Consider the following 18,911-nt stretch of genomic DNA (forward strand, 5'->3'; position numbering starts at 1 on the left):
ATTTTACTTCACTGATTCCTAACATAATGTTTATTCTTCCCCTGTCCTGCTCGACCATGACCAATTTGACTTGCATGGACCTAACATTCCAGGTTCATATGCAATACGGTTCTTTGCAGCATCAGATTTTCTGGAGCTGTTAGTAGCTGTCCTCCAGCCTCCCCAGCAGCACACTGGACACCTTACGACCTGGGGGGTTATCTTTCAGTGTCATACCTTTTTGCCTCTTATACAGTCCATGGGGTTCCCATGCTAGTATACTGGAGTGGTTTGCCATTCCTTTCTCCAGTGGATAAAGTTTTGTCAGAACACTTCACTATGACTGGTCCATCTTGGGTGGCCCTACATGGTGTGGCTCATATTTTCATTGAGTTATGCAAGCCCCTTCATCATGGCAAGGGAAATATATTCAGTTGAATACCACTGTTAATACTTTCTAATAATACCTTTGTTTCTAAACATTTTAACCTTCATATTCATGAACATCATCTTTGCACATGTCCATTTTTGTGGGTTTAGCTGAATTATTAATCATGGTTTTAATCAAGTTCTGATGGGTGCAGAATCAAGTAAATAACAACTTTGAATGGAGACCAAGCATCATTGAAATATAGATTATTTAACAGCATCTCTTCTTCTTCTTGACAAATATACATTTAAAAAAATAGACGTGTTTATTTCACACTATTTATTTCTATTTTACAACTGTGTATTCATAGTCAGAGCAGTAACTAATTTCCTGACACATTTTTATTTCAGTAAAATCAATCACATTTTGAAAGCATCACTTTCTTAAACAGCAAGACCAGTTCAGGAAAGTCCAAATATGAAACATACTTCCATTATTTTGATATATTTGCATAAATTTATTAATATTTATTTATTTTTAATGGGTGCACGTGTGTTCCCCATCCTGAACTCCCCCTCCCACCACCCTCCTCATCCCATCCCTCTGGGTGATCCCAGTGCACCAGCCCCAAGCATCTTGTATCATGCATTGAAGTTGGACTGGCGATTTGTTTCACATATGATAATATACGTGTTTCAATGCCATTCTCACAAATCATCCCATCCTCGATGAATATATATTTAAACAGGAGATTTTCTCCTACACTGATACAAATTTTATGTGAAATATCTCAATTTTGATATTCACATGTACTTTCATTGAAGAAGAAACATCATTTTTAAAATGTTATAACACATATATATGGAATTTAGAAAGATGGTAATGATAACCCTTAATGTGAGACAGCAAAAGAGACACAGATGTAAGGAACAGACTTTTGGACTCTGTGGGAGAGGGAGAGGGTGGGATGATTTGGGAGAATGGCATTGAAACATGTATACTATCGTGTAAGAGACGAATCGCTAGTCTAGTTTTGATACAGGATACAGGATGCTTGGGGCTGGTGCACTGGGATGACCCAGAGAGATGATATGGGGAGGGTGGTGGGAGGGGGGTTCAGGGTTGGGAACTCATGTACACCTGTGGTGGATTAATGTCAATGTATGGCAAAACCAATACAGTATTGTAAAGTAAAAAAATAAAATTTAAATTAAAAAAAGGTTATTTGTCAATACATGCTATTGATAATGATAATGTGATAGTCAGTTTACAAATATTTATCCAAAAATAATTAAGGATTTCAAGATACATACTCAGGTTCTGTTAGTGGTGTGGTTTCATTTGGCTCATTTACTGGGCTCCCATCTTCATGATTAGTAATTCTTTCATCCTCTGTTCTCATCTCCACTATTGGTTCTTTTGATCCATCTTTCCTAGAAAAATAAATAAAAATAAAATCTTACCTATAAAATGTAAGAGTGGATGCATTATGGAATATAGCTAAAAATCTCCACAAAATCTCATCACCCTTTAAATAAATCCAATGTGGCTAGAATGGAATATTTACTAAGAATCTTGTTTCCATTGAAATTTATCTAGCCAAATATTGTTCCAAAAAAAAAAAGGAAAGAAGAAATTCCATTTTGTCTAGAATTCTTTTCAACAAAATTGTGTTAAATATTCCACAAAATAATTCAAATTTAAAATTTTAATCATTCACTTTTGGGAAATAAATAAAAATATTTTGACACATAAAATTCATGACATGAGGTATCTGGGTATAATTCCCTTTTCCCATGTGGTAACAAAGGGGGCTGGATTTGGGTATCCCTGTTCATGCATGTTGAAAAGCAAATTACACACACACGGGGGTGCAGTTGGTAAAGAATCCACCTGCCAATGCAGGAGACGAAAGAGACATGGCTTTGATCCCTGGGTCTGGAAGATCCCCTTGAGAAAGGAACACCCCAGTGTTCTTGCCTGGAGAATTCCATGGACAGAGGAGTCTGGCCGGCCCTAGTCCATGGGGTCACAGAGCCAGACACAACTGAGCTCACGTGCACTAGAACACACTCATATACACACACTGCTAGTCACCTGCTATGGTTTTTATATTTTATTGCTTTTTTTTTTACAACTTGCTTATATAAATCTGATTAGGTAAATTCTCTTCTAAAAAGTGAACATTTACACAAAACTTTCTTATTTATTTACCCATTTGACTTTTTAAAAACCAAAATGTGTTTCCCATCAGATTAACAAGCCAAAAGCAGGGACTAGTTTGTTTCTCCTCACATTTAAATCTCTGAAACTTAGATGTGCATGTGCTAAGTTGCTTCAGTCGTGTCTGCCTCTTTGCAACCCTATGTTCAGTAGCCTGCCAGGCTCCTCTGTCCATGGGATTCTCCAGGCAAGAATACTGGAGTGGGTTGCCATTCCCTTCTGCAAGGGATCTTCCTGACCCAGGGATTGAATCTGTGTCTCTTACATCTGCATTGGCAAGAGCATTCTTTACCACTAGCGCCAAAGTGCCTTATATAGGTGTTCAATAGTATTTGCTATTGCAAATACATGCTTGGGTAAATGAGAGCATGCATGTACTTTGAGAAAATAGTAATCATTAGCCAGTTTATAAGATAAACTGAGAATTCAACATAAATGCTGATTTACAATAAAAGCCAAATAATGGAATATTCTAGTTTACACAAATGCTATCTTGTATACTGTCGACTTTCTCATTTTTTCTGCAATATAAAATTCTTCAAATAAAGATGCTCTAAGTGTGAAGTTAATGTGTTTGTAATGAACATACTCAGTCTTATAACTTTTGATCACATCAAAGGACTAGTCTAAGAATGCTTGAGATCATGTCTAGAAAATATTATATATTCAATAAATCAAATTAATTATATCCTATCTGTCATTGAGATTTTCTATATATTTTTCAGTTGAAACAATGACTTTTTGAAAAATTTAAAAACTTTTTCCCTAAGGCAGAGGAAATCATTATTTTAAAAGCTATGATGGACAACAAGAATGGAATGAACCATGTGCTTTCATCTTTCCAAGACTTTAAGATTAATCGATCTCAGCAGGAATTACAAACAGAAGTGTTGGTAGATAAACCACCAATTAATAAAGTCAAACAGAAGCAAACAATGGAGCTTGGATAGATCTGGTTGTTTTGCATGTGGTCACCAACATCCTTCTAGACAAGTAAGACAAAACAAGAGGTTCTTTCTGATTTCTCTCTTGCTGTCACCTCAAAGTCAAATCAGCTCCCAGTAGTTGGCTATACCTCATCTATATCTGGATGGCATACTCGTTCATATGTCTATATACTACTATCTTGGTACAGAAGACCATCTTTCCACCTGAAGTATTTAAAGATTCTCCTATCTATTCCCCTTGACTTTATATCTTTCCTTTACACTTACCAACCTTCCAGTAATCCATTCTTCAAAGCAACTAAATAAATCTTTACAAAATAATTTAAAAAACTAATTCACTTTCTATTTAAAAAATATTTAACCCAACAAGATTTAATCCTTTTGTACTCAGATAATTCTCCTAACTAATATTGGTACCAGTTTCTTTACCTGTCTTACTCCACTCAGATCTACTTCTTGCTTAACATAGCTCATTCCTGCCTTAACAGCCTCTGTACTATTGTTACACCTGATTAGGATGCTCTTCCTCTTGATCATTATATTTGTGACTCTTGATCACTCACTCTTCAGTTTAGTTTCACCTCCAGCTAGAGGTCTTTAGTGACTGAAACTCTAATAACAGTATACCATTTTGTTTTTCTTAATTTTTTAGTGCTGTCACTAAAAATAATTTCAATTTTAGCATTTATTATCTGTATTCTTACATCAAAATGTGAATTCCATGTGAATAAAATTCTTGTGTTTTGTTCACCACTTTATCCCTAGGTTGTATGGCAGTGCTTGTTACCTAATACTTGTTCTATTCAGTTAATAGTAGAGCAATGGCACCCCACTCCAATACTCTTTCCTGGAAAATTCCATGGATGGAGGAGCCTGCTGGGCTGCAGTCCATGGGGTCACTAAGGGTTGAACGACTGAGCGACTTCACTTTCACTTTTCACTTTCATTCATTGGAGAAGGAAATGGCAACCCACTCCAGTGTTCTTGCCTGGAGAATCCCAGGGACGGGGGAGCCTGGTGGGCTGCCATCCATGGGGTCGCACAGAGTCGGACACGACTGAAGCGACTTAGCAGCAGCAGCAGCAGCAGAGCAAGAATGAGTATATACAAAATTCAGTTTTGAGTCATGTGTGCATATATATGTATCATGTGTATATAATATATGTATATTTATGTTAAATAGTATGTTGTTTTCTCTATAGGGAAAAATGAACTAAAGTTAAATTTGGTGATACATTTCTTTAGTTAATCAGGCAATTTAAAAGTACAGCAAGTTATGAGAAAGTGTATGTTTCTATGAGGATAGCAAGAGATAGTGAATAGGAATAGATCCCATTGTATTTACTATGTCATATGTTCATTATTCTTTCAAGCATTAAAATAGTCTAATTTCATTTTGTTCTTTGCTATCCACTCTGTCCAACAACTAAGCAGGTGACACTTTGAGATATTTAAACTAATTTTTTAACTGAAAATGTGTACTATTCATTTTATTATCCCTTTCAGTTCAGTTCAGTTCAGTCGCTCAATCGTGTCCGACTCTTTGAGACCCCATGAATCGCAGCACGCCAGGCCCCTCTGTCCATCACCAACTCCTGGAGTTCACCTGGACTCGCGTCCATTGAGTCAGTGATGCCATCCAGCCATCTCATCCTCGGTCGTCCCCTTCTTCTCCTGCCCCCAATCCCTCCCAGCATCAGAGTCTTTTCCAATGAGTCAACTCTTCCCATGAGGTGGCCAAAGTACTGGAGTTTCAGCTTTAGCATCATTCCTTCCAAAGAAATCCAGGGTTGATCTCCTTCCGAATGGACTGGTTGGATCTCCTTGCAGTCCAAGGGACTCTCAAAAGTCTTCTCCAACACCACAAAAGGTGAAAATATTCCTTACATATCCATAGATGAAATGCCTGCTGCTGCTGCTGCTAAGTCGCTTCAGTCATGTCCAACTCTGTGCGACCCCAAAGAGGGCAGCCCACCAGGCTCCCCTGTCCCTGGGATTCTCCAGGCAAGAACACTGGAGTGGGTTGCCATTTCCTTCTCCAGCGCATGAAAGTGAAAGTGAAGTCACTCAGTCGTGTTTGACTCTTAGTGACCCCATGGACTGCAGCCTACCAGGCTCCTCCATCCATGGGATTTTCCAGGCAAGAGTACAGTAGTGGGGTGCCACTGCCTTCTCCAAGATGAAATGCCTAGTAAGCATGAAATGGGTTTGGAGATTAAAAGTAAAACAAAGCAAAGCAGCCATGTAAAAATGAATTCTCCTCTATCCTTAAGTCTAAGAAATAATGCATGAAACCATAAAATGCCTAAATATATGAATCAAGAATGAATTGAAATTACTCAACAATAAAATGAAATGAATCACTGACAAATAGAACACCATGGATGAATTCTAAAACATTATGTTGAATGAAAGAAGCCAGACACATATCAAGTTTTATAAGAGCTAAAAGTTATCTATGGTGAAAAAAATCAGAATAGTAGTTGCCTGGGAGAGAGGGAGTTACCTGGAAGAGTGTGGTCTTGTCTGGGTAGAAACATGAGAGAACTTTTGAAGTTGATGCTAACATGGAACACTTTTTTGCATATCGCTCAGAGTTTTACATAAAGAAAATGTAAATTTTGAACTCCTTGTAGTGATATAAAAAGTCTTTCATTACTGTGACACAGATGTCTGATACTCACAGGTATGCAGCTTTTCCTTCTTCGAGTTCTTTACTTTTACCACTGGAGCCACTTTTCTTCCCACACATTCTCCTGGTGATACACATCAACAACCCACACTGTCGAATAAAGAAGCAGCTGACATCTGTTACCACCAGGATTAGCAAGAGTGCGGCGACTCCCAGACCAATGACTGCTCCAAGCCCAAGACCATTAAAAAGTGTGTCTTAAAAATAAAAGAAAATAATTGTATTAAACCTCAAGTTAGAAAAGATTATACAGTTATTTTTAAAAAGAAATCATCTTATCTGAGAAATATTCAACTTAAGAGACAAGAAAATATCTTTACTAGCACACGTCAATTTCATGAGCTATTGTCTGGTTTTCAAACAATGTTTTAAGCAACTGATATGTTAGAATTTGAAATATCTTTTACAAATCTTCTTCAGAAGAAAACATTCTAACTCTAGTTTACAGGATACTTCTTGATTACCTTTGGGGAAGATAATGAATATTTTATTATAACCCTAATTGTACTCTACAAGAAAGTTAGAGTCATTTTTAAGATCATCGCTTTGTTCAAAGAAAAAAAAAATGTAATCAATACTCCTGTAAGAGATGTGTTAAATAGATGTTCCATTTGGAATAATTTTAGTTTTAAGACTTAGTCTTGAAATGATGCTATAGCACTTTGCTTTGACAGAGGATACACTTAAAAATATCAGCCTGGAAATATTTCAAAAATCATCATTTTTATCAGAATCTAACTGCTTTTCAATGTGTTAGTTTCTGCTGTACAACAATGTGAATCAGTCATATGTGTACATAACATCCTGTCCTTTTTGAGCCTCCCTCCCACCACCCCTGTCTCGCCCCTCTATGTCATCACAGAACAGAGCTAAGCTCCCTGTGCTATACAGCAACTTCCCACTGGCTACGTACTAATAATATTTTACACGTGGTAGTGTGGATATGTCAGTGGTATTCTCTCAATTTGTCCCATCCTCTCCTCCATCCCACTGTGTCCACAAGTTCATTCTCTACATCTGCATCTCTATTCCTGCTCTGCATCATTTTAGAATAAAATATTTACTTGTATTTGTTCAGTCAATAGTTTAACAAATCACATTAGACCAGAGGCAAACTTTAACAGAGTTGTGACCTTTCTGAAGTCATATCCATGATGGACTCAATGGACATGAGTTTGAGTAAGCTCTGGGAGTTGGTGATGGACAGGAAAGCCAGGCATGCTGCAGTCCATGGGGTCACAAAGAGTTGAACATGACTGAGCGACTGAACTGACTGACTGAAGTCATATCATGAAAAGGTAGGGAAAGATGGGAGGCACTTGTTCATGACATGTGGTTGGAGGAAATTTCACAAGTCACACACAAAGGATTCATGAAAGAGGTGATAGAGAATAGGGTGGAATAGACTGACTAACAGTAGAAATGGCAAGAGGGATAATGCAGCAAAAATGAATCAAATATTATATGCCTGTAGTTGAATATGAAGGGCAATTCCTCAACTATAACAATGCAGATAGGAAAGAGAGCATAACGGAAAGATAGAAGATTAAACTGGAGATATGTGTTATCTAGAGGTAAAAAACAGAAGCATATGACAGTTATGTAAAATTGTTCAAAATGACCATGACGATGTTAAAATCTGCCTATATAACATTATAAACATAATTATCATTTTAAATGATAAAATACATTTACCACTCAGTATCATAATAGCATGCTCAATCTGTGAGTGGTGTGCAATTCAAGTGACAGATACAGAAGCAAATTTGAGAAAACTACTTCTGAAAAAAACATATATGCAAAATAAAGATTTTCTAAGTCATATTTTTAAAGTTAGGTCTACTATATTTTAACCACGATTGAAGAAATTGTGATCCAAAGGAACTGATATAAGAGTTCTTATGTTGAATTTTCTACTAACAGGCCAATCTTGAATATATCACACCTGTGAATACTAATTTATTTTTCTGAATTTCATATCTAAATTTATTTTTTTTCAGGAAATACATATTATTTATATATCCGTAACAGGCTTGCCTTGTGGCTCAGTGGTATATTATAGAATCTGCCTGCCAATTCAGGAGACACAGGTTTGATCCCTGGGTTGGGGAGATTCCCTGGAGGAGGAAATGGCAACCCACTCCAGTGCTCTTTCCTGGGAAATCCCATGGACAAAGGAGTCTTGAGGATTACAGTTAATGAGATCACAAAAGAGGGATACATGACTTAGTAACTAAACAATAACAACATATTTCTTAACACTCCCAGAGTTTGCAGGTAGAGTCATAAAAATCCTTCTGTGACATGGTGCCTGGCACTTACTCAGGCGACCTCATGGTTCACCTGTGTTGCTGCTGCTGCTGCTGCTGAGTCGCTTCAGTTGTGTCCGACTCTGTGCGACCCCATAGACAGCAGCCCACCAGGCTTCCCCGTCCCTGGGATTCTCCAGGCAAGAACACTGGAATGGGTTGGATTTCCTTCTCCAATGCATCAAAGTGAAAAGTGCAAGTGAAGTCGCTCAGTCGTGTTCAACTCTTAGTGACCCCATGGACTGCAACCCCCCAGGGTCCTCCATCCATGGGATTCTCCAGGCAAGAATACTGGAGTGGGGTGCCATCACCTGTGCTAGAACACAGATATTCCTGTACAGCATCCTGTGTTGTTGCAAATAAGAATTCTTTAACCACAGAATCAACAAACCTGAAACTCACATGCCCTTAAAAATTGGCATTTTGATTACAATTATTTTATTTCCCATAATTAGAAACAGGCAATAGAAACACAGTGTTGGAGGAAAAAAAATTTTTCATGCCTTTTCAGAATCTCCTTCCCCTATCGAAGTTTACATGCTATTTAGATGGTTTTAGTGTAGAAAAATTGCCTAGTGTGAATCCAGAGAAATTATTAACTTAGAGAGAACTATTCTCTTATCATATGAACCCACTTTAAGGAAAAACTAGAGAAACAAAATATTTTTCAGCCATGGGAATTTGGTATTTTTTTCATGTAAAGTTTCAATATACAAATGGACAATGAGATTCCAAATATTATTTTAAAATTTTCAAAGATGTATCTGTATGCACTATTAAAAAACCTAGTACCTCATGCTAGGAAAATAATGTAACAAGAAAACTAGGATTTGTTTCAGCACTTTAAACAATTATATTTTTCTTCCATTATTCCTTTTCAAATATAAATGATCCTCACCTGAATCTACTGTTACAATAAAGACATTTCCTTATGAGAGATCTTTGATTTTATGTAATGCAAAAATATGTTTTTCAGTATTAATTTTAATCACTTTGGATTTGCCTCACATGATTCAACCACCAAAGTTCAGACAAGAAGAGTAAAAAAATAAAGATTTGATTGAGTGTAAGCCCCTGTGGGTATAGTGACTCAAATGGACATTTGAACTTCAATCACTTCTTTCCTACTTCATTTAGATTCCTCTCACATGCATACCTAGTCAAAGTTTTAGGCAATGAATCCCACAGCTCAATGATGATATACCTGGTCAATGACATAAATCCCCATTTACTATTTTTAAAATGTGAAGACTTGCTTTGTTAGAAAAGGCACTGAATCTGGCATCAGAAAATCCTGTTTCCATCACTTACTCCTCCATATCCTTTGTTGAGTCAGTTAACTTTTCTCTAAGGCTGAGATGCCTCTTTATTGAAATGGGGACACTTTGGAAAACAATCTCTACAAACTAAGCCATGAAGTTGTTGGAAAGACTTGTGAATATAATAATGTATTTAAATCACAAGGTAAAAATTTAACAAGTATCATTATTATTATCACAAAATTCTGTGGAAATGCAGTTTTGGTGAAAAAATTGACTGTTTGAAATTAAATTAGTTCAATAAATATATTTCTTCAACAGCAAACTTCAGAATCTCTTGTTAAGCATTGATTATTCTTCTGAGAATACAGTCACTATTTTGAAATGACTTAGTTTTAGCTAGTTAGCTTTTAAATGATAAATATTTTATTTGTGACCTTTTTAGTATTAAACCAGTATATTGATCTGCTTAATTCCTGAGTTCAAAAAAGTGCTTAGAAACATTATATTTATAAAGCATCTTACAGTGGGGGAATAGTGACCTTAAGAGTTATTACTTTTTTCCTAGAGAAATGAAGTTATACCTTTTTAACTAATGATTACAAAGTTGGATGACTACCTAAAGTTACTTTTTAAGAAAAACTAAATATATATTTTGTCACTGCAAGGAATAGGCATGGATATCAAATAGGTTTATGCAATAAATATTTAATTACATTCTTTGGTGAAAGCTTTTTTTAGCTTAACAATATATTTCAGTTCAGTTTAGTTCAGTCGCTCAGTTGTGTCCGACTTTTTGCAACCCCATGAATCACAGCACACCAGGCCTCCCTCTCCATCACCAACAATATATTTAAATGTTTATATTTTCTCATATTCCATGAAGTTAAGCTATAATAATTATGAAAGCTAAATTTCCTTATATTTTCCTTCTTTCTTTTGCTACCAACTTAGTCTATTGTAGAAGTTCACTTATTTCTCTGGACTTCTCACAAAGTCATTACCGTATATAGCATTGCATCAGTAGGATTTGGGGACTAGGAATGGTTTATGTCCTTGGCAACATGCAAAAAATCTTTATAAGTAAATTATGGTTTTAATTACTTAATACATTGAAACTAAGCATGACAATCATTTAAAGGATTTTAAAGATATCTTTTCTTTTTAGCTTCCCAGAATACTTACATATGTGCTTTATGACTTAAGTTTTATTTAACTCCATTACGAAAACAAAAATATTTTCAGGTTTCCACATTACAAGATAACCCTTAATATTAGATCTGTAGAACTGAAGACTATTTGTTTAGCCAGAAGGCATGGCAACCCACTCCAATATTCTTGCCTGGAGAATCCATGGACAGAGGAGCCTGGCAGGCGACAGTCCATAGGGTCTCGAAGAGTCACAAAGAACTGAAGCAACTTAGTGCATATATATATATATATATATATATGCCACACTGCATGGCTTCTGGGATCCTAGTTCCTGAACCAGGGATTGAACCCAAACCATGGCAGTGAAAGCACCAAATCCTAATGACTAGACCAACAGGGAACTTCTCAGTTTTATGTTTTTTTATACCTTAAGTCAAGATTTTACTCAGCGTTAAATGGGAAAAGGAAATGGCAAGCTACTCCAGTATTCTTGCCTGGAGAATCCTGTGGACAGAGGAGGCTGGAGGGCTGCTGTCCATTGGGTCGCACTGAGTCGGACACGACTTAGAATGCATGCATGCATTGGAAAAGGAAATGGCAACCCACTCCAATATTCTTGTCTGGGGAATCCCAGGGACAGAGGAGCCTGGTGGGCTGCCATCTATGGGGTGGCAGAGTCGGACACAACTGAAGTGACTTAGCAGCAGCAGCAGCATCAAATAGTCAAAAGATAGTAAAAAAAACTAGTGAATAAATTAAAATGTGTAATTTGCTTGCATAAACATGTCAATATTCATTTTTTCTATGCTACTAGTAGAAAAACAACTATTTAAAAGTGGTAAAATAATGCAAATAATTATTTCTTGCTTTTCTGTCTTTTTCTTGAATCCTTGTTTTCAGATTTTTTTTGGTGTTCTTTTATATTTCTCTTTGAAAAGGGATTTCATGTTAGAATTAATAAAATATAAATAATTTAGGTGTCAAAAATTCAAACATCTATTACTACATACATATTTTATTATTGAAAGCAAATATGAGAATCAGCCTAAGAGAAGTTTTACAACAACCCTCCAAGCTGCACCCCCCCATACTGTGAAAGTTAGAAATTGCCTAACTAAACCAATATGTAGCCCAAGAGCTTATGTAATTGCAGTTTAATAGTCATCAAAATATAAAATCAAAACGCTTAAATATGGGGAAAAAATCACAGCTGTCATATGCATGATTTTTTCATATTTCTGTTGCAGAAATTAGCTTACTACTAAAAGCACTTAAATAATTTTCCATGAAATATTGTTTGATGCTAATACTTAAAAAAAAAGTACATTTTATTTATAAAAGTACCATTGCTTTTTGATTCTTAAGTAGTTCAGTTTTTTATTTAACTCTCTATAGGTTGAGAATTACTTTTAGATATAGAAATTTGTGATAAAAATATAGAGAAAAAACTAAAAAGAATTTAAATGATGATTAATTTAAACTTAAATGGTCCTAAATGGAGATTTGGTTGTTGCACCCAGAATAGTGGTGACTATTTTCATAAATGATAGTGCTAAATACACCCTGAGGTAGGAAATGGCAATCCACTTCAGTATTTTTGCCTGAAAAATCCATGGACAGAGGAGCCTGGTGGGCTACAGTCCATGGGATTGCAAAGAGACAAATATGACTGTGCAACTGAGCACACACACATTGATAAATACAGTTAGGTATACAAGAGACTACAAGGAAAATTTTTGTTGTTCATCATGACCTTGAACAAATGCTAATCTCTTCTACAACAGAGGTAGGTCTATTTGTCTCTTGTTTACACGTTCTTCCTTCATTTTGCCTAGTGCATCATTTTCATACGTCAAATGATTTATGGAAAACCTATGTATAAATCTATACGCACGTATGTTTCATCCTATGTGGAAACAGAAGGAGCAGGCTGCTTTCTACATTTAAGCTCCTTCTAACCTGTCTTGGGGGACTTTCCTGGTAGTCCAGTGGTTAACACTCTGAGCTTCCATTGCTGTGGGGAAAGTTCCATCCCTGGCTTGGGAGCTAAGATCCTGAATCTTAGAAGAAAACAAACAAAGAAAACAAGCTGTGTTGATCAGCAACTTAGCTAATTTAAAATCAGACATCTGGATTATCTGTAGACTTTTGTGTCTATATAGTTTCATTATTTTTTTTTAAAGAACTATTAATTCACTTAGACTTCACAAACCTTCACTGAGTGCTTCAAAATTAGTTCAGCATTAGAGGGATTTCCTGATATGTACTAAAAGAGATTAAAACTAACATAAGTCTTTAGGCTTAACATACATTGATTGAAGTTCAGTTTTATTTATGAAGCATAAGTTTCCCTAATTTAATTTCATTCATTGGATTCTGTAAAACACAACAAAGGACCAAAAGGTAAGATTTTTAGATTAAGAAGGACCTAGAGTAATCTTCATGCATTATAAAAGGTACACTCTGGGGTAATATATATTTTAAACGAAAATCTATTAGATGAAAACATAGGCAGATCACTCATTGACATAATTCACAGCAAGATTCTCTTTGACCCACCTCCTAGAGTAATGGGAATAAAAACAAAAGTAAACTAATGGGACCTAATTAAATTTAAAAGCTTTTGCACAGCAAAGGAAACTATAAATGAGATGAAAAGATAACTCTCAGAATGGAAGAAAATAATAGCAAAAGAAGCAACTGACAAAGGATTAATCTCCAAAATAAACAAGGAGCTCATTATCAGAAAAACAAACAACCTAGTTAAAAAATATGTGGAAGATCTAGACTGACATTTCTCAAAAGAAGAAAAACAGATGGTCAACAAACATGAAAAGATGTGCAACATTGTTTATTAATAGAGAAAATCTAAACAAAATTACAATGAGGTGTCATCTACACCAGTGAGAATGGCCATAATAGAAACATATATATATATAAAATGCTGGAGAACCTGTGGAGAAAGGGGATTCCCTGGTGGCTTAGTGGTAAAGAATCTATCTGCCAGTGCAGGAACCGCAGGTAAGATGCCTGAGACAGGAAGATCTCCTGGAGAAGGAAATGGCAACTTACTCTAGTATTCTTGTCTGGGAAATCCCATGGACAGAGGAACCTGGCATGCTACAGTCCATGGAGTTGCAGAGGTGGACACAACTTAGCCACTAAACAACAATGCTTGCACTGTAGGTGGAAATGTAAATTGATACAGCCACTATGGAGAACAGTATGGAGGCTCCTTTAAAAACTAAAAATAAAACTACCATATGATCCAGCAATTCCATTACCAGGCATATACCCTGAGAAAACCATAATTCAAAAAGACACATGCACGCCAATGCCCACTGCAGCACTACTGACAATAACCAGGACATGGAAGCAACCTAGATGTCCATTGGCAGAGGAATGAATGAAGAAGTTGTGATATATATATACATATATATATAATGGAATATTCAGTTCAGTTCAGTTGCTCAGTCGTGTCCGACTCTTTGCGACCCCATGAATCGCAGCACGCCAGGCCTCCCTGTCCATCACCATCTCCTGGAGTTCACTCAAACTCACGTCCATCGAGTCAGATGATGCCATCCAGCCATCTCATCCTCTGTCATCCCCTTTTCCTCCTGCCCCCAACACCCCCCCCCCCAGCATCAGAGTCTTTTCCAATGAGCCAACTCTTCACATGAGGTGGCCAAAGTACTGGAGTTTCAGCTTTAGCATTATTCCTTCCAAAGAACACCCAGGGCTGATCTCCTTCAGAATGGACTGGTTGGATCTCCTTGCGGTCCAAGGGACTCTCAGGAGTCTTACTCAGTCATAAAAGGAACAAATGTGAGTCAGTTGAAATGAGGTGGATGAACCTAGAGCCTGTTACACAGAGCAAAGTGAGAAAGAGGAAAGCAAATATTTCATGTTAACACATATATATGAAGTCTAGAAAAGTGGTGCTGATGATCCTATTTTCAGGGCAGGAATAGTCGCAGATGTAGGGAATGGACTTGTGGACAGAGCAGGGGATGAAGAGAGTGGGAAGAATGGAGAGAGCAGCACTGAAATATGTAGATTACCACGTGTGAAATAGACAGATGGTGGGAAGCTGTGCTATAGCATTGGGAGAGCAGCCTGGTGCTCTGTGACAACCTAGAGGGGTGAGACGGGAGTGGATGGGAAGGAGGCTCCAGAGAGAGGGGATATATGTATACTTCTGGCTGCTTCACATTGTCAAATGGCAGAAACAACACAGCACTGTAAAGCAATTATCCTACAGTTAAAAATAAAAAACACTACAAAGCATACCTAATATTCTAATTAAAAAGTGAACTTAAGATTTCATATAGTTTCTTGCTCTGTTATTTAGATTGTTGCTTTCCAAAATCACTTGTCATTCATATACCTGGAAATGATCTTAAATTGATTATTTGGTGTTCTGTGATATTTTTCCAGGATCCCTCAAAATCAACAAAGGGTAGGAAAATATAGTAAAAAGAGCTAAAGTATAGAAACAAGATTAAGGTCTAGACTATGTCAACAGAAAAAAAAAAGTATTTTTAAAAGACTTAAAAATGTTGATAAACTGTATAGCTTTATCAACAGTGGCGATATAGAAAATGAAGTATAATCACAGTATTGCCCACTATAGATTAAGCTGAAACCTTTGCATTTTTTAACATAATCCACTCAAGAAAGATAATAATCTTTTCAATCCTGAGGAGTTGGGTAGAGAAAAGTTGTCTTTATAAGACAATTTCATATTGGGAATACCTAACTTGCTAAACAGAACTTAAATTAGATATGATTTGTCTTTAGGTTTGATAGTTTTCTCTCAGTTATATTCAATGAGGAATCGGGCATATTCATAGAAATACCATTATTATGTACTTTAGATTTTTAGAAAAATGATTCCAAGTATCTACTTTTGTATATTTGAAACATGACTTCTGCAAGTGTAATCACAAGTAGAAAAAACAACGAAGACTCTTATTCAAGCATGTTATAAAATTCACTATTAAAGGGTAAACATTTGAAACGACTGATATAACAATCTAAGAACAATGTCCCACTCTTTTCATTTCTCCACATGCCACAGTTTTCTTCTATGTCACGACCATGGGTTTCCTGTATTCATACTGGCTGTTGTTAATCCCTAAACTGATGGATCCATTCCATTTAATGTTTCTTAATTTTTTAATTGGAGGAAAATTGTTTTAGATGCTGTGTTTGTTTTTGCCATACAATTGATCCATTCAATTTGAATTCACATTTGATAAGCCTATTTGGAGGGGTGAATTCGCCTTTAGAATCGGACCCCATTCCTGCCAGGGACACTCAGAGGGCTCAGGCAGGTGTTGTGTGCCTGGGACCTGGGAACCCCATGGAAACTGGGACAGAACTGTGCTTGAGAGTCTCCTGTGGAGGTATGGGTCAGTGGAGGACTGCAGCAAGGATGGGGCAACATGAGAAATGCTGGGCTGGATGAAGCACAAGCTGGAATCAAGGTTGCAGAGAGAAATATCAATAACCTTAGATATGCAGATGACACCACCCATATGGCAGAAAGCACAGAACTAAAGAGCCTCTTGAAAGTTAAAGAGGAAAGTGAAAAAGTTGGCTTAGAGCTCAACATTCATAAAACTAAGATCATGGCATCCAGTCCCATCACTTCATGGCAAATAGATGGGGAAACAGTGGAAACAGTGACATACTTTATTTTGGGGGGCTCCCAAATCACTGCAGATGGTGACTGCAGCCATGAAATTAAAAGATGCTTACTCCTTGGAAGGAAAGTTATAACCAACCTAGTCAGCATATTAAAAAGCAGAGATATTAGTTTGCCAAGAAAGGTCTGTCTCGTCAAGGCTATGGTTTTCCCAGTATTCATGTGTGGATGTGAGAGTTGAACTTAAAGAAAGCTGAGCTCCAAAGAATTGATGCTTTTGAGCTATGGTGTTGGAGATGACTCTTGAGAGTCCCTTGGATTGCAAGGAGATCCAACCAGTCCATCCTAAAGGAAATCAATCCTGAATATTCATTGGAAAGACTGATGTTACAGCTGAAACTCTAATACTTTGGCTACCTTATGGGAAGAACTGACTCATTTGAAAAGACCCTGATGCTGGAAAGATTGAAGGCTGGAGGAGAAGAGGACAACAGAGGATGACATGGCTGGATGGCATCACCAACTCAATGGACATGAGTTTGAGTAACTCCAGGAGTTGGTGATAGACAGGGAGGCCTGGTGTGCTGCAGTCCATGGGGTCACAAAGAGTCAGACACAACTGAGGAACTGAACTGAACTGAACTGAAGCCTGTTTGAGACAAATTTTTGAAATTCTGAGGTTTTTAATGTCTGATCAATGTGTCTTTAACTGTATTAAATAAAAAGAAAGAAAGAATCACTGCCAACTATAACAGCAAGGGTGACTAAACATATCAATTTCTATTAATCCAAAATGTTTTAAAAATTCAAACAAACTCAAGAGCTACTACGATTGGAATTTATACTCTCTCTCCAATCCAAGCCACTTTTTTCGTTGCTTCTCCGTACAGAGGACTTGCCTGGTAGCTCAGTTGGTGAAGAAACTGCCTGCAATGCTGGAGACCAGTGTTCAATCCCTGGATTAGGAAGATCCCAGGGAGTAGGGAATTGCAACCCACTCCAGTATTTTTGCCTGGAGAATCACATGGACAGAGGAGGTTGGCAGGCTATATAGTTCATGGGGTCGCAAAGAGTCAGACATGACTGAGTAACTAACACACACACACACACAACCAGAAAAAGACTGAATATCTCCTCCTATGACACGTGCTTTTATTTTAAAATAACTTTATAACATATTCATCTTTTGAGAAAAATGCAATGTACATTTACAAAATATAAAAATATAAGAAATTGAATTTATAGAAAATAAACTGATGGAAATTATTTTCATCTCCACCATTTTGTGGCCAACACACTACAAATGGAAATATCTCAGTCACACTTTTATTCTATTTAATTATTAATGAAATATCGACAATAATTTCCATATAACCTAGCTAAAATGTTCTTTGATAATCATATATGAAGGAACTTTGGGAATTCCAAAACACTGTAGAAATATTACTTTACAAACCTGGTGGCTCAGATGGTAAAGTATGTGCCTGCAATGCACGAGACCCAGGTTTGAACCCTGGGTCAGGAAGATCCCCTGGAGAAGGAAATGGCAACCCACTTCAGTATTCTTGCCTGGGAAATCTCAGGGACAGAGGAGCCTGATGGGCTGCAGTCCATGGGGTCACAAAGAGTTGGATATGACTGAGTGAATAACACAAATGACCACTATGTTTACAGTAAACTTATTACTCATCACTTGTTTATAGTATCTTCTTTTTTTTTTAATTCATGTTGACGTGTGGAAAAACCAATACAATATTGCAAAGTAAAAAATAATAATAATAATAATAAAAGTCTCTTCTTTTAAAAAATTAGGATTTCTCTTCTTTTACCCCAATCTTCCTAGATTTCAGCAAGTATAAATACTTTAATATTGCTAGCATACATGAAGTATGGTGCATAAAATAACTGTAAATAAATGTTTATATTTTACATGTATTTTTTACTATTTTTGATAAACTATTCATTAGGCCTAAGGTTTCAGTATATTTTCATTCTTCCAGTTACAGATGTGCATATCACTGTGACTAAAACTTAAGAAGTTTTTTAGTTTAATATTATTTTAAATTTTTTCATTATTTGTATAGTAAATTTACCTTTTGATCATTGCCTTACTTCTATATGTCAAATTAAAATCTTTCCCAGTCTTTGAAAGTCTGATGTCAAACTTTAAAAAAAATAAAGATAATTATTGATAATGCTCTTATTGTCTCTGACAGATAACACTGAACTCTGCTCAGTTTGTGAACAAATATATATATATATATATATATATATATATATATATATATATATATATATATATAATATATATTGTATAGACATATGCA

At 36.3% G+C, this 18,911-nt stretch overlaps 1 protein-coding gene across 1 annotated transcript in view; it reads right to left on the reverse strand.

The window, feature by feature from the left end:
* Window positions 1–18,911, reverse strand: part of NCAM2 (neural cell adhesion molecule 2) — a 605,915-nt gene that overhangs the window by 10,576 nt on the left and 576,428 nt on the right. The window contains exons 16-17 of the mRNA XM_005674756.3: window positions 6,204–6,408; window positions 1,663–1,782 (exon numbers count right to left, since the gene is read on the reverse strand). Coding sequence (XP_005674813.1) covers window positions 1,663–1,782; window positions 6,204–6,408 — 325 coding nt within the window. The remainder of the gene's footprint in view (window positions 1–1,662; window positions 1,783–6,203; window positions 6,409–18,911) is intronic.

Source organism: Capra hircus, chromosome 1 (assembly GCF_001704415.2).
Source record: "Capra hircus breed San Clemente chromosome 1, ASM170441v1, whole genome shotgun sequence".
Taxonomy (NCBI): domain Eukaryota; kingdom Metazoa; phylum Chordata; class Mammalia; order Artiodactyla; family Bovidae; genus Capra; species Capra hircus.